Source organism: Stegodyphus dumicola, chromosome 6 (assembly GCF_044657685.1).
Source record: "Stegodyphus dumicola isolate Sdum_Otavi_A_Nest chromosome 6, ASM4465768v1".
In the NCBI taxonomy this organism is placed as follows: domain Eukaryota; kingdom Metazoa; phylum Arthropoda; class Arachnida; order Araneae; family Eresidae; genus Stegodyphus; species Stegodyphus dumicola.
The window spans coordinates 186,187,616-186,204,274 of NC_140773.1; the positions used below are offsets into that span (position 1 = coordinate 186,187,616).

At 31.9% G+C, this 16,659-nt stretch overlaps 1 protein-coding gene across 2 annotated transcripts in view; it reads right to left on the reverse strand.

Moving 5' to 3' along the window:
* IntS8 (integrator complex subunit 8) overlaps positions 1 to 16,659 on the reverse strand; it is a 112,011-nt gene that overhangs the window by 81,283 nt on the left and 14,069 nt on the right. The window contains exon 3 of one of the 2 annotated variants that reach the window (XM_035362037.2): positions 12,600 to 12,702. The exons of the other annotated variant lie outside the window; for it this stretch is intronic. Within the exon in view, the coding sequence (XP_035217928.2) occupies positions 12,600 to 12,702 (103 nt within the window). The remainder of the gene's footprint in view (positions 1 to 12,599; positions 12,703 to 16,659) is intronic. 2 annotated transcript variants of the gene reach the window in all.

Here is a 16,659-nt window from a genome sequence, read left to right on the forward strand (position 1 = left end):
TTTTCTCCACACCAAGATTCTACCATCAGAATCAAATATATTAAATTTACTCTCATCAGCAGATATAACTTTATTCCAGTAATCAGAATTCTTATTTATGTTGGATTTTGCAAAAGCCAGTCTGAGTTTTCTTTCGTTTCACTTACGAAGAATTTTTTCCTGGCTGCTCTACCGTGATATCCAGTAGATGGAATTACTCTTCTTTAGTCTCAGGATTAACAATTACTCCATATAATTCTTGTAAATCAGCAGCAACTTTAGGAGCACTCATTCTTGGATTTTTTTAAATATTTTGAACAATAATTCGCTTTATTCCATTGGATAGCTTTGATGGTCGGCCAGGTCTTTTTTTATCCTGAATCATATGATTCTTTTTATATCGTTTAATGATATTGCAAACTGTTGAATGACTCGAGTTAACTGTTTCAGGAGTTTCTCTAATAGACTTTCCACGTTCAATATGCAAATTAATAACTAATTTTCAAATTTTAGGCAAAGTTTCTTTTCGTTTAGCATTCATGGCTGCACAGAGCTAAAAAAACACAAAAATTCCAAAACAAACTGGAGAGAAATACTGCAGACGATTTTATAAATTATTGCCAATTGCTTTTGAGTAAAAATAAAAAACCCAAAAAATATTTTTATTGTAGTACGTAGTAGTATCTAATGGTGTCCCATCACTTACGTGAGCCATTTTTTGCTCCGTTCTAAACAATTGTATTTTTATTAAATTAATATTTTAATATTTTGAGAAAATGTATGATATGTAATAATTGTTACTAAATTTAAGTATGAAACACACCCACAAAAATTTTTACATGTTTTTTTAATTTATTTTAATCCAGTTTCCTTTTGTAAAGCACAAATGTCCCATCACTTTTGTGAGACACTGTAGGTTAGTAAATTAAACCGGTTATTTCAATACTCTTCCTTTATCAATATTTTTATGGGCTCTTCAGTAGAGCGGTAAAGGTGGCTGAACACTTGTAGCTCGCTTGGGTTTGAATCCCGGCTAAATAGTTGGATTCATGGTTTTTGTGTAACGTAAATGCAAGCCAGCTTCTCTTAGAAAGTCCTCCGCGAAGGCATAACTCCGCTTATACAGGTAATTGTTGTGTGCTTTGATGTAATTCAGTAAGCGAACAAAATTAATCCAATCAATACCGAAGAGCGGGTTGATTACATGTGGAGTTTTCCACCAGGAACGTAAATGCGAGCAATTTTCTCTTAAAAAGGTTTACACGAAAGCATCCATCCCCTTAAGCAGATAGCGTTCGTGTGCTTTTCCGTAATCCAATCCTAATTTTCATACATTTAATAGTAAGTTGACATACACCTTATTACAGACAAAATAACAACCTTTTTTAAAGATAACTTTTTTATCAACTTGTCTGAATTCCCTTTATCTCTTGAGGAGTATAAGAATTTCAGCAAATAAAACTGGCCGAAATTTTATAAAATGTAACTGATGTTTTGATTCAATTTAGAAGTAACGTGAGCTTTACGAGCTTTATTGATATTTAAATACTTTTTGGCAGATCTCATCCTAAAAGATGGTCTAAAGATAAATTGATTTTATTTAATTTACAATCAATGAAAATCATTGAAAGCAATCAACTGAATGAATGAAAATCACAAAAACTATTATGCATACAATTGTCTCTTATTTATCTCCTGATAAATCAGACAAAATTGCCTACATAATAGAAGAACATTGAAAGAGTTAACAGTTCTTAAGGGTTTTATACACTCCAGAAAAAAAAATGTCAAAATAAAATCTTATTATTCATAAGTATGAAAAGGAAGTAAACGATAAAAGCGGTTTTACCTATTTTCTAGAAGGGCATTAAATCTAAAATATTAATCTATTCTTATTTGTTATGATTAAAAAACATTAAATATGTTAAATATGCTTAAAATATATTAAATATGTTAAATATGCTTAAAGAGTGTGCAAAATCGCTGACGTTTTAATCATAGCAAAAGTCAGTACTAAAAAAATTAGCATTAAAATTATGACAGATTGAGAAAGAGATGGCCTCTATTTAATTTTCAAGTATATTGGCGCGAGACGAAACTGCGGTTTTTGCCAAAATGTAGCCAAACTGATAAGAAGAGGGAAATAATGTGTAGCCAGCGGCTACTCTGAGCAGCGACAATGGACCACCCAAAGATCTACAGATACGTGATTCTCTAAAATGGGGAAAGCATGGATGGTACGACAGTTATACCAATGCCGGCGTCTGAGAAAGTCATTCTCCTGGTACAACTGCTGTACCAGCCTGCTTCGAGAGGTTAATTGCATAATTTCTGCATGCCATCTTACCAGATTTAAATTGATGATCTATAACCCGGAAAAACCCTTAATCCAGAATCACCGAAGTCCTTAAGAGCCCGGATTAAAGACTTTGTACTGTATTATGAATCACTAAATGTGAATCATAATATTACTGTGTCTGGAATCTTCTACAAATTAATCCTCTCATACCCAATTTACATGATATATAATATTACAAGATTTTAAAAAATATTTTTGGAAAGTTTATACTTATAATTTACTCAGCTAAATGACATTACATGTAGTTCTAAATCAGACAGCTGTAAAAATCCATCTGAAGGAATTTTTTTTCAACTTTCTTAGGCAACTATTTTGTGATTTTTTGCACATCAATATGGATCATGTAAAAAAACTGCTCATACATTTTATTTCTTTTCATAAACTTGGTAAAATAATGCATGAATTTACAAAATGCCTCACCTACCCTTCAGGAAGAATTCTTTGTGTTAAATGGTACCCTACAAAGAGTTTAGTCCTTTAGAAAATAACCAAATTCTAGTTGAAGACAATAACTACTCTGGGCAGCTCCAAATCAGCATAATGAAAAGAGCCGCATGAAATCACTCAAAAGATCATATGCAGAAGCTGATGATTATGATTTATGCTTTTTCTTGTTGCCCCACTGCTTTTAGCACATATCAGCAAGTTTTATCAAACAAGGTGTGCCCATAAAGTAGCAGACAAATTAAAAGACCAAAAAATGATGAAGTGATAAAATGAAAAGTGAAAGAACAAATCTATGCTTAGAAAGAGTGACATCTCAATTCTTGTTAAAGCCTGTTTAAAATGGCTATTTTGTCGTCTGCATATGAAAATGCTGGAGGCATTTTCATTTACCGAAAAGACACTGAACAAAAAAATTTGCTTCAAGATTGAGCAACATTGTTAACACTAAATTTTGTTACAAATTAGGTAAATCTGCTATCTAAATGTCAGAGATGGTTTGAACAGTATATGGTACACAAATATATGTGTACCATATACTGAACACAAATATATGTGTGGTACAACTGTTTTAAATGGAGGCATGAAAGCATTGAAAACGAATCAGAGATAGGATGCTTTTCAACTTCAAAGAATACAGAAAATATAAAGAAAATTTGTTCTTTGGTAATGTTCATTGTAACAATTCAACAACTTTCAGACATGCTTCTGATAAGCAAAGAAAGCTGTATTTTAATTGAAAATCTGAAAATGAGGAAAGTTTGGGCTTGAATTGTGCCTTCGATTTTGACAGAACAGCAAAAGAAAGAGCGAATTTGAAGGTTTTAGGATATTGCAAATGAAATTAAAAAAACAATCCAATTTCCCAATTAATGGATTTTGTAAAAAAATGTAGAGAAGCAATAATAAATGAAGATTATATAACAGAAGTTTTTCATTGTGATGACAATGCCCCAATCATCAATCAATTAATGGATGGCGAAATCTATAGTATGGTTCTACTGCTAGTGATAGTGAAGAAAGTGACAGACAGTTAGTGATAGTGAAAGTTGTTGAAAATGAAACGATTTCGATTGATAAGTTAGTCAGAATTCTTGACACAGCAATTAAAGAACTTCATGACTGAACAAGAAATTATGTCTGTCTACAGTATTAAAGAGAAGGTACTGGCATAAAAAATGAAGCAACTTAAACAACTTACATTGAAAGAAATGTTTAATAAAATAAAAAAAGAAATATTAAGCCCCCTTTTTTTTGTAAATTTTGGCACCATTTAGATCACAAATGCTTCATTATTTCGTATTTTAAATTTTATAATTTCTACATGCCATCTTACTAAATTTAAACTGATGATCTAATATCCGGAAAAATGCCAAATCGCTGATGTTCCGACGAGTCTGGATATCGGACTTTGCACTGCCTTGATTTATCTGAAAGTTCATGTGATGTAGAGATGGGAGAAGCTGATGTACAGCTTAAGCAGAGTGTTCCAGTATTGCAAGAAAATATAACCACTTTTCAAACTAAGTACATGTCTCATAATACAATTTGTACAGACACAAACTTGATTCTAAACCAGGATAAAGTAAAAGGATTGGATTCTATTCAAAACTCTGATGCAAACATCAGAACTGGCTTTCAGGAAATAGAGGTAAATAAGCATGTACCAACTGTTAAAAGTATCGAGGTGAACCATACACATGATGCAAATAAACTACAGAATGGTGAACAAACTGTATCAGATCTTTCTGTGGATGAAAAAAAACTAAAAAATCTAAAAAAATGAAAAAAAGAAATCTAAAAGAACTGAGTCCTCAGACTGTGGTATGCAAAACAGAAATACATCTGAGAACTGCAGTGAAAGAGTATTTGACCTGGGTATAACTTAATGAAAAGCCTAAAACTGAAATTCACTATGAACTTTAATTTATGAAATTTTAAATTGTTATATGGTTAACTTGTATGTATAACCTGTAAATAGTGTAGATATCTGTTTCTTTATTTATCTTACTTTTTGTTTTGTTACCTTTTGTTTGTATCGAATTTGGCTTCTGACCAAGGATTATAATGCCCGGGACATGCAGTCTTTGGAAGGGGACAGTGTTACGAAATGCCCAACTACAGTAAAATAGCTTCTCTGCAAGGCCGGTTTAAAGTTGCCAGAAAATGGCAAGAGAAGGTGGGGTTGCTATATTTGGTGCAAAATTGATCATTTGGCGACATTCGGCGACAAAATTGGCAATATATCATGGATGGATAGAGAACATTCTGGAACAAATTCTTACCAATTTGGCCCAGAATGTTCTCAAAAACAAGCCAAAATAAATTATATAAACTCTGCTTGCACACGAAGTAGTAGTTAAGTTGGTCATCGAGTGTATCTCGAGTTGGTGCATCGAGAGTGTGCATCATTGAGGCTCTCGAGTGTATCGTCGATTGTCGATTGCATCGCGAGTTGTAGCGTGGAGTCTCGAGACTGTGTTGAATTCTGAGAACAAGTGAACCGAGTCGGGAGCTGTACTTTAGTGCTTTGCCATGAAGCTGTCTTCATCATTAGTGCCTGATGGCTGTGTTGCTGATTGTTTCAGTGTGTTTGTCGTAAGTTTTTATGACTGTAAATGTGTTTTTGGAGCTGTCCTGATTAATACTGGCTAATAAATTGTGTTTTCATTCTTCATCAAGTGTTGTTGTCAGTCATTCCAAATTCACAAACTCACAGAATGCAACAATATGGTGAGGCTGTCTTAAGTGAAAGAAGTTGTCATGAGAAGTTTCAAAAGTTTATGACCAGTGAATTTGATGTCGAAGACAAAGTACAGAGCACATGGATGAAAGTGTATAGTAGACATGGAGTTGGAAGCATTACTGGATGAAGACGCAAGCCAAATACAAGTAGAACTTGCACTTATATTGGGAGGGATCCAATGAGCAGTTTTCATCATTTGAAATCATTGGAAATGATTCAAAAGCAAGGAAACTGGGTTCCACATGAACTGAAGCCGAGAAACTTTGAATGCCTATTACACATGAAATACTGCTTGCATAAACCAAAGGGTTTTTTACATTGTATACTTAGTGGTAATGTAAAATGGATCCACTTTAATAACTCAAAGAAAAAGAAATCATGGGGTCTACCTAGCCATGCTTCAACATCAACAGCCAAGGTGAATACTTCATGTAAAACACCATGCTGTGTATATGGCGAGATCAACTTGGTGTCACATATTATGAATTCCTCATATTGAATGAAGCCATTATTGTAGCTCTCTACCAAATATAATCGATGAGACAAGCACTCAAATGTGTGCACTACTACAGACATGACAAAATTATTCTCCTGCATGATAACGTTGTGGTGCCGGTCAAAACCTATTCAAAAACACTCAAATGAAAAGTCCCCCCCCCTCTCCCGGAGTATTCACCAGACATTGCTCCTTCTGATTACTACTTGCTTTGATTAATGATGCATGGCCTATCTAAGAAGCACTTTACATCATATGAAGATACCATAATTGGTTGATTTGAGGATAACCTCAAAAGATAAAGTATTCTTCTAACGCGGTATTCATTTGCTGCCAAAAAGATGGGGAAAAGTAGTGGCTAGTGATGGAGAATACTTTGAATAGAACATAATGTATCATTCTATAAAAATAAGTGCCCAATTTTTTATTAAAAATAAACAGTGGAGACTTATTTGTACTCCCTACATAATTTTGGAAAACTTTATTAAATGATACAATGTACATACAGATATATATGGCAACCTTTTAAATTGTCAGTTTCAATATTTTTATAACAGGAATTCCTTTCTACAAATGCTTGTCCACGTGAAAAGACTTTTGCCATTTTGCTGTCAAAAGTTCTTTTTTGCAATTTCCCAAACTTCTGAATAATGAAAATGGAAGCAAGCTCATTTGATAGGAGAGACACTTATTAAGCATTGTCTGAAAGAAACTGTATCCTGCTTGTCAATGAAGAGTTCACTAAAAAAATTTACTCAGTACAAATATGAAGTAAATTCTTTCTACCAAAATAGAACCAGAGCAATCTAATAAAATCAAACTTTGTAATGAATTGGCTTTACGAATAGATGAATCAACAGATATTGCAAATCTATCTGGTTACTGGTACTTGACAGCCGAATGTATAGTAAAAGCACTGAAGAATATTTAATCTTTTGCAAATGTCTCTAAAAAACAGCAGCTTGAGAAGATACATTTAACTAAGTTAATAATTATGTTTATAAAAACAAGTCTGACTGGAGAGTGTTTACCCACATCTCTAGACAGTGTTAGACAAAACAAAGAGGATTGTGATGAGTATTTGGAGCAAAAAGTAAAACATCCCCTTGCTTATAACCCGGCATTAGTTAAAAAAAATACACATTTAAGAAGTATTTGGATAATGATCAAGTATCTAATATTTTGACCTCTTCCATTCAATTTGCAATTTTTTCCAATGAAATGGTTAGTCAACATACAGTACTTTTACTGTGTACTCTCATTAAGATGGCTATCCAGAGAAAAGCATGGCCAAGATTGTTCGAACTGCATAGCCAGTTATTGTTTTTCTGGTACACTTCTACTGGGATCAGATTCAGAAATATACATATGTATACATGTATGTGCAAATATTTGTGTGTCTATGCACACATATACATATGTGCGTACTTATATACATTTATACATGAACACATGCATCAATATATATGTAAGATAAAAAATATATAAATCAAAATTATAATTTAAACTAACGGGTAAAACTTAATTCCCCCTCTCTGTTTTAAAAGTTGTAATAACCTCTCTGGATTGCAACATTTCTAGATCTTTCCTCTTTGCATGGTCTGCGCAGTGCTGATGATGTAATAATTGTGAATTGAACCTTAAATTCAAACCAAAACCTTTCTCTTCGTGTGCTCCCATCTTGCATAACTACTCGTACATACTTCAGCTTCGCTCTCTACCCTGCTAAGAAGTAACTTCACTGTCTTGTTTGCTTTTGCAATAATATCAAAAATGTAAATGTTCTGTAAAAAGGCATGACTAGTGCCAAGTGACTGTGGCTACAATTATCAACTAGAAAATAAAAATGGAATTAAAACCTCCTCAACTGCAAAGTTCTTTAGATATTACCAAGTCAACATGTTAGCATATTATGCAATCAGAATTCTTCAATATGGATCTAAGTATGCATCAACACTGCTCCTATCTTTTTCTTTGCTTTTATTATAACATATACATTTCTGAATCCAGTCCCAGTAACAGAAAAGTACTGCTTTTCATCAAACTATTAGGGGCAAAATTTCATAAAATTTTTAACAAAAATTACATGACCAATGAGTATTGTTTATTTAGCAAGTATATTTACTAAGTGTAATGAAATAAAACTGCATCTTTCAAACAAAAGTCAGTACTTCCCAACATGGAGGGGGGAACCTTGGATTTGGTTCTTGGATTTGAAACCCTTTTATGGTAAAAGCTAAACTGACAGATATGACTGCAGTTGATTTAAAAAAAAAAAAAAAAAAAAAAAAAAAAACCTGACTAAAAGTATACTCATGAACAAAAAGTATATTTATAAACAAGAAGGTTTACACAAAGAAAATTTAAAGAAGATCTGTCATTATTAAAACATTTCATTATTAAAAAATTCTGTGATATTTTTAAAAATTTGTTAAGAATTATATTAATATTAAAAATCAGAATCTAAAGAAATTTTACAATTTAAAATAACAGACAATTACACATATAATTTATTACATTGGTTTATAAAAGCTATCAGAATTATACATTAAAAGCTGCAAAACATACATAACACACTTAAATATTTATCTTTTTTAATATGAAATTTGTTTAAATATTTTAACTAACTTGTATATGTTTTTCTTCTCTACAACATCTTTTTAAAGTTAATTTTGTTTAATAAACAAATCAATATTTTACTAGTATTTACTGTGTGTGTGTGATTATGGCAAAGCCTCGAGGGCTATTTGCCTAAGGGGAGGGATGCCTTCGTGGAGGACTTCCTAAGGTAAACTGGCTCGTATACACGTTACACATGGGGAAAACCACGAAAACGCCCATGTAGCCAGCACATTCGTGGGATTTGAACCTCGGACCGAACTACCAGTGTTCAGTGACTTTTACCACTTGGCCGCTGGTGGGCTCACTAGTATTTACTAATTTGTTAATATTTTTAACAATAGCCCTTGAAGAACAATTTCTCTCTACATAATCAGTTTCTTTGTCAGTTTCTCTTCATCATGAAGTTTCAGATTCAACTACAGATTTTAGTTGTTCTAAAAATTCCATGTATTTATAATGTATGGAAGAAACTGCTAATTTTATTTCTTCAGTAATATCAATACTGAGAATAACTCTAGAAAACTTTATGATATGGTATGATTTTTCAGTCAAAAGTCGTTAATCCGGACTCGTCGGGACTTCGGTGATTCCGGATTATCGATTTTTCCGGATTATAGATCATCAGTTTAAATCTCGTTAGATGGCATGCAGAAATTCTAAAATTAAAAATATGAAACCGTAATTTATGAAATAAAGAACAATTATGATCTAAAGGGTATCAAAATTTACAAAAAAAAAAAAAAAAAAAAAAAAAAAAAAGCTTAATATTTATTTGTTTACTTTATTAAACATTTCTTTCAATGTAAGTTGTTTAAGTTTTGCTTCGTTTCATGTGATATACTTTCTCTTTAATTCTATTAAACAGACATAATTTCTTGTTCAGTTACAAAGTTCCGCTGTTCAAGTCCTATAATTGCTGTGTCAAGAACACCGACTAATTTGTCAATCGAAATTTTTTCGTTTTCAATAACCTCTGTCACTTTTCTTCGCTATCGGAAGCGAATTATAATGACGAGGAACTTGTTTTAAATCATATCAAAGACGGAGCATATCGAGATGAAATACTACATTTGGTAAGGAATTATAAGCCAAATAAAATAAAAACATCTACGCTGAAGATAAGGATAGTGCTGACAGATCAACTTCCAATTCATTATGCGCTCGCCACGGCGTTCCCCCCGCCTAGCAGCATGAAATTGATAAACAGATTTCGGATTTCAAAACATACTTTCGCTTTAGATCCTTTACATATTAACAAATATATATCGGAAATTCTATTTGATATAATCGAAAGTTTAAGCTTTCTTTTATAAAATTGCTCTTACAGTCTGCAAAAAATAATAAGCTGGATCCAATTCAAAAATTAAGGAACATCGCAATCATTAACATTAACTGAAATAGATAATTAGATAATTTTAGCTTATACGTCCATTATACATAAAACACGCACGCGAAAACGTATTCTGCACTTGCGCACACTCATATGCGCAGTCGTAAAAGGTCTTACGCGCACGCGTAAACGCCTATGCGCATGTGTCAATGCGGCGCATGCGCAGAAAGTTTTTAGTTTTGAGGTCCGGATTATAGATCATTCCGAATTATGGGTGTCCAAATTAACGACTTTTGACTGTATATATATAATGGATATTTTAAACTGTCAGTTTTCAATGTCTTTATTAATGCAAAAGTTTTCTATAGATGCTGGTCCAAGATAATCGACTACATGTTATTACTGAACCTGAAAATTTTTAGGAAAGAATATTGACAAAAGGCATGAATAAAGCACTTAAAATGCTGGGAAGGATATTTTTAACAATGTTTGCCAAAATTAAAGTAATTTATATCTGGCCTGGATCACATACTTATGCAGAATGTTTCAACTGTCCCTACTTTAGGACTACTAGGAAAAAAGCATGTCTGCCAACCTCTAAAATTTTTTTGTGCCTTTGTAAAAACAGTTCTAATTTTACCATCATATAAAATTTTTACATTTTATAAAGGTGTAAAAACTGCTAATTTAGTGATTCACAGCAAAATATATATTATATTTACATTTTGACCTCTTTGAAGGTCATGTTTTTTCCATAATGTGATCTTCAAGGAGGACAAAGATTTCATCACAGATCACGCTTTGAAACATGACTGAAGGGTCAATTCAGAAGTCAAACAACAAAAATCAGCGTTATATTTACAAAATTTTTTTTTTTTTTTCACAGGACTAGTTTCGATGGTTTCACCGAACCACCATCTTCAGCTGCAAAACCGCAAATGAACCAGATAGGAAATAATGATTAGATAAGATAAGAAAGCCTGGACAAAAATAAGCAAGTGGCGCCATCTGTTGGTGAAACCAGAACTAAAACACAATTTCTTTAAAGGCCGAAGGCAAATTTGGATTGGAATTAGGATCGTTAACTAGAACAGAAAGATTTTTATGAATGTGAAATGCCTCTAGAAAATCCAGTTCTCCAATGGAAGATGTTTTTTGAATAATTTTGGCAGCAGAAAAACTGAAAGTGTGGTTTTCGGACCAACAATGTTGAGCAACAGAAGACTTCTGTGTTTCCTTTTTTCTAACATATGCCTCATGTTCCTTGACGCGAAATTTTAAGGCTCTCTTAGTTTGGCCAATGTAAATTAAACCACACTGGCAAGGAATCCTATAAATACCCCAGGAATTCATATCCGGAATGGGGTCCTTGAGTATGGAACTCGGAATTTTATTGATGGGAGAATAAACAACCCGAAAGTTAAATTTCTGCAAAATATGTGCAACTTTATAGCTAATTGATGGAAAGAAGGGAATGACAACAGAATTTTTATAATCTCCTAAAACAAGAGTGTGCCTTTTAGTGTGTTGAAAATTAAAATTTTCATCTCATCTGTTAAAAAATTCTCATCAAACCACACTTTCAGTTTTTCTGCTGCCAAAATTATTCAAAAAACATCTTCCATTGGAGAACTGGATTTTCTAGAGGCATTTCACATTCATAAAAATCTTTCTGTTCTAGTTAACGATTCTAATTCCAATCCAAATTTGCCTTCGGCCTTTAAAGAAATTGTGTTTTAGTTCTGGATTCACCAACAGATGGCGCCACTTGCTTATTCTTGTCCAGGCTTTCTTATCTTATCTAATCATTATTTCCTATCTGATTCATTTGCGGTTTTGCAGCTGAAGATGGTGGTTCGGTGAAACCATCGAAACTAGTCCTGTGAAAAAAAAAAAATTTGTAAATATAACGCTGATTTTTGTTGTTTGACTTCTGAATTAGTATTTGATCGCCGTGTTATTGTGTCTTAATTATGAAGGGTCAATGTTTAAGTCCAAGAAATTTTTGCTTTCAACACATACAAATAATATTCTTGTTAATAAGAACTATTTTGAAAGATTGGATAAGCAGCCAATCAGGCATTCAGAAACTTTCATAGTACTTTTGTATTATCCCATCGATCATTGGAGGAAATTTTGATAACAGTCACCAGTCATTATTATGGAATTCTAAAGAAAGTGGTCATCCATAATTGGCACTAAATTACACAACTTCACCAGAATAGCACTAGAATCTATCTTGCAAGATAATTTTTTGAAAGTTGAGGAAAAGAATAAGATTAAGTTAAACATTGATAAAGAACTCTTTGATAGCATTTATGCCTATATTTAAATTATTCATGGAACTTAATTAATAGGTGAAAAATTTCTAATTTCAGTACATCAAAGAGACTTTAAAGAAATTATAATCTATATTTAATATTTTTTACAAATGGTAGAATATTGTTAAGATTATTAATATAAGCATGCTGCCTTTTATTTTTTTAACAAAAAAGATTAAAAAAAAACTACATTCTAATAACAGCACTTATATTGTTAATTCCATACACAAATATTTATTTCCCACTTTCATGAACAGCAAATATGTTTTTTGAAAATTAGTAACAAAAAATTGAAAAAATACTTTTTTTCCAGTAAATTTAAATCCCATTTCAAATATGCAGCAACCTTTAGAGCTAGCAACTTAAGAGCTAGCTTCTTTTTGCTCTCTTTTTCTTCTTTAGCACCTAAAAGAAAATGTGTTATAATTTAGTGTAATTTGTTAAGAGTAAATAAAAATATATGCCACAAATATCCTCTCTAAACTCAAGCATTTCCAATATACAAGAAAAATATTTCCATATTGGATATTCATTTTTATATTCTGTTCTACAGCAGTTCTGCTTCATGCAAAATTTAGTAGTTGCTTTATATTGCAAAAATGAAAATTTAAGTTTAAAAAAAAATGGCCCATCCAGAAAGTTCAGCATTTTTTTTTTATGATAAATACGAAACAAGCAGTAAAAAACAAATATATATATATATACATATATAACTGCCCAACCCTGAAAAGAATTCACCAAGCAATAAATTAAGATAACCAACCCATAATACTGTGGAAAAAAAATTCATGTGGCAACCCAGGTATGTGAATAATCGCAGTACATGAACATGTACTTCGGCTTTTCAAACTGAATGGACATTTCTCTGGCTGGTGATTGTTCTGATTAGCGCTTGATGAGCTTATGCACTTTTTTCCTTGGAACTGCAAAGGGGCCATGGAGTTTAGTGGCAGATGAAAAAAAAAAAAAAAAAAAAAAAAAAAAAGCATTGCAATTCTTTAGGAATATAGTGTTTTACAAATACAGTGTTTTGTACAGTAGAGAATGCAAAAATTCACATTCGATGAGGCTGTCTTTAGTAAATACCCACATTTTACGAATCAAAATTAACATACTGGTGTTGAATTTGCGCAGTTCTCTGATGTGTTTTAATGTACATATGGATTGCTGTGTACATGGGAAAACATCATTTGCAATACTAATTTTGTATAAATCTCTGATTTTTTTCAAGCAAAAGCAGACTGTTGAGTACATGAAGAGAATGACAATTTGCACATCCTTGGCAAACAACATGACTGCTGACACACTGTCGAGTTTCTGCAATTTTCTGATGCTTTTTGAAGCTAAAGCAGATTGCTGCATATGTAGAGAAAACAAAGCCCCCTTCCTCTTAAAAAAATGAACAAACAGGTTTTGTTATGGATGTTTCTTGCATTTTTAATTTTGTTAAGTGGTTGCTGTTTTATATAATTCTTACTGTGCAATCATTTTTGGAAACGGCTGTTATCTTTCCTGTCTTTACTTTGTAAAAAATTAGTTGCCAATGCCTAGTAATTTTTCACGAGGATTCAGTGGATAATCAGACAGTACTAGAAATTTCATTGAATCACTGTTTTGTTCTAAATATTTTACCATCTCTCTGGCATTTGAAAATCCCTTTTTCGAGAAAAACCATTAGGTTTATTCATAAAGAAGTTATCAAGGTATGACAATCTTCAAAGAAATGTCCATGTTATTCACAGAATTTTTAGGTGATCTAATATGATGAAAATCAGAAAAGTCAAATGAATGGGGGAAAGACAGAAAGTCAGGGGGAACAAATGTTTTCCAAATGCATTGTTTGATTTTGTGATAATAATTCATAATGTTCAATTCCATTGCAATCCCACTATACACAAAGCATTAATTCTTTGGGATGCAACCCCCTTCAATGTTACTAAAGGAGGTTCTTTTGGTTTATGCCATGAACTTTTTTCTTTTGTAGCATTATTTTATAATATCCCCATCTCTACAAATCTCCAGTAATGAGCTGTTTCAAAAAAGGAGCTTCCTTATTTTTTTTTCAAAGAAAGAATCACATGATAAAACTCAAGCAAACATATTCTGCTCTGTTAAAATATAAGGAAACCATATATTGTAGCAGTTTACTCACTCTCTAATATTAAACACTGTACTTTTTGGAATGTTTAGTCTCTGTTAGAATTATGAAACATGAGCAAAAGAGACCATATTTAAACACCTACTTTGATCAAGATCACTCCTTATCAGCAGTAAGAAAATAATTAGAAGAAAATGTATGCTTTGATTTGAAAATCGAAAAAAAACTCAGAAGTTTTCAGATGGCTCAATATATGCATGATTAACATATGACCACAAGAAATATGTAATTTTTGCAATAAAAAATGGAAATTTTGCCAAAAAGTCTAAAAAGAAAAAGAGAGCAAATCACTCCTTTTTTTTTTTTTAAATTGACTGCAATTAAATAAACTAATGTAATAATATGAAAAAAAGATTGAAAGCTAACATTACTATAGTCTCAATATTCTCTTCTTTCATTCCACGACTAATATAATATAGATGGTACGATTTTTTGCATTCATATTGAAAAGTCATGAAAAAGTATTCACATGGCAAAGTAGTACGTCACCAAAATGGTTATGTGGTAACCCATGATGTCACCAAAAAGTATTTATGTGACCACCAGATATGAATGAAGCACATGTCTGTTTTGATCTGTGGGCAATGCCGATGCTATATTATGCCAAGTTATGCAATTCTCTGGCATTTTATAAGCAAAAATAGATCGTTGTGTATATGGGGAAAACAACTCTACAATAAAGAAGGATTTCTCAAAAAAAAGTAACTGTTTTCATTGCAATGTTTCTTGCTTCTTTAAATTTTATTGAGTGGTTGCTCTTCTATGGAATTCTTTGTATAGCATCAATTTAAAATGGCCATTGCCTTTCCCATATTTGATGGGCAAAAAATTAGTTGACAATGAATTCATGACTTTTCAGTGTGGGGTGCGAAAAATCAGAAAAGATAAGTTGTCAGGGGAACAGTCATTAGTACAATTACAGGACTCTGAATCAAGCATCTATGGGCAACATATGATAAAAAAAGTTAAATCAGAATGAAATTTTGATTAATTTTGCCATACTGAAAAAGAATTATAAGTTTTCATTCATAATCATACATTAAATTCTGCTTCCAAACTCTGATCAGGGGGAAAAAGAACAATATTTTAAAAAATTGTGCCCGCCATTGGAAAGAAAAAAAACTTTTAAAAATTAGCAAAGCATACATTATGCATACATTCACTTTACAGTAAAACCAGTAACAATATGAACATTTGAGAAAGAACAAACATACAAATAAAATTAATAATTACTTGCACAGAATAAAAATGTATGCATTATTTTGAAATGAGACATCTATGTATTTCACTTCCATACAAAAGATACTTCTAAAAAGTCCTGAATGAAAGTTTTTCTTATAGACACTAAATGTTCAAACCTCAGAGTGACCAGTACTTGGGAGAGTATCGGTTCAGTTATGAAGAAATGAACTTGTACATCATTTATCTGGAGAATTTCTTTAAATATCAAATGTCAATTTTAGAAATCTACCATTGATTTAAGTGATATCCAGATTATTAAAGAAAATTAAAAAGCAGAATAAATGAAGTTAGCATGTTCATGAAGATGGTCCTAATATGGGTTCAGCAGTTTTACCTATTTTAACCATTAATGGGTAAAACATTAAGTAGTGCTTTAGAAAAAGACTAAGCTTGGACTGAAAAATTGGATTAGAGAACTGAATAGTATGCAGATTGGAGAACTGCTGTGCAATAATAATGATAATTGTAAATATCTGTGACAATAATGAATATGCAAAAATTTAAAAAAAAATTGAGGAAAATTCATATCTTCATTCTGTAGGTGCAAACGATATTGTTGAAAGTATACTTTTGCTGCAACAAAATGACGCTGAACCTACCACATCACTGGGAAAAATTAACTTCGAAGCTTTGAATTTCTGGATTAAAAAAAAATACATTAGGCATAAAGTTCTCATTCACAGTGATGTTAAATCATGAGTCCTCAGTTTGTCAGAAAATAGACCAATGACCTGAAAAGTAAGAAGAAAGAAAAGAAATATAGTGAAGCATTTAAAGACTACTTCTTGAATCATGGACTCATTATAGATAAAAGGTTAAAAATTCAATTTGATTAAACAGTAGCAACAAAGAAAAAACAGTATTCTGCCAGATTATTTTTAATAATTTATGTAGCCTCTACCAGCATGTGTCCCACCACAATTTCTATGCTAAAATGAGAGAGTTTCTTTTTTCACTCAATT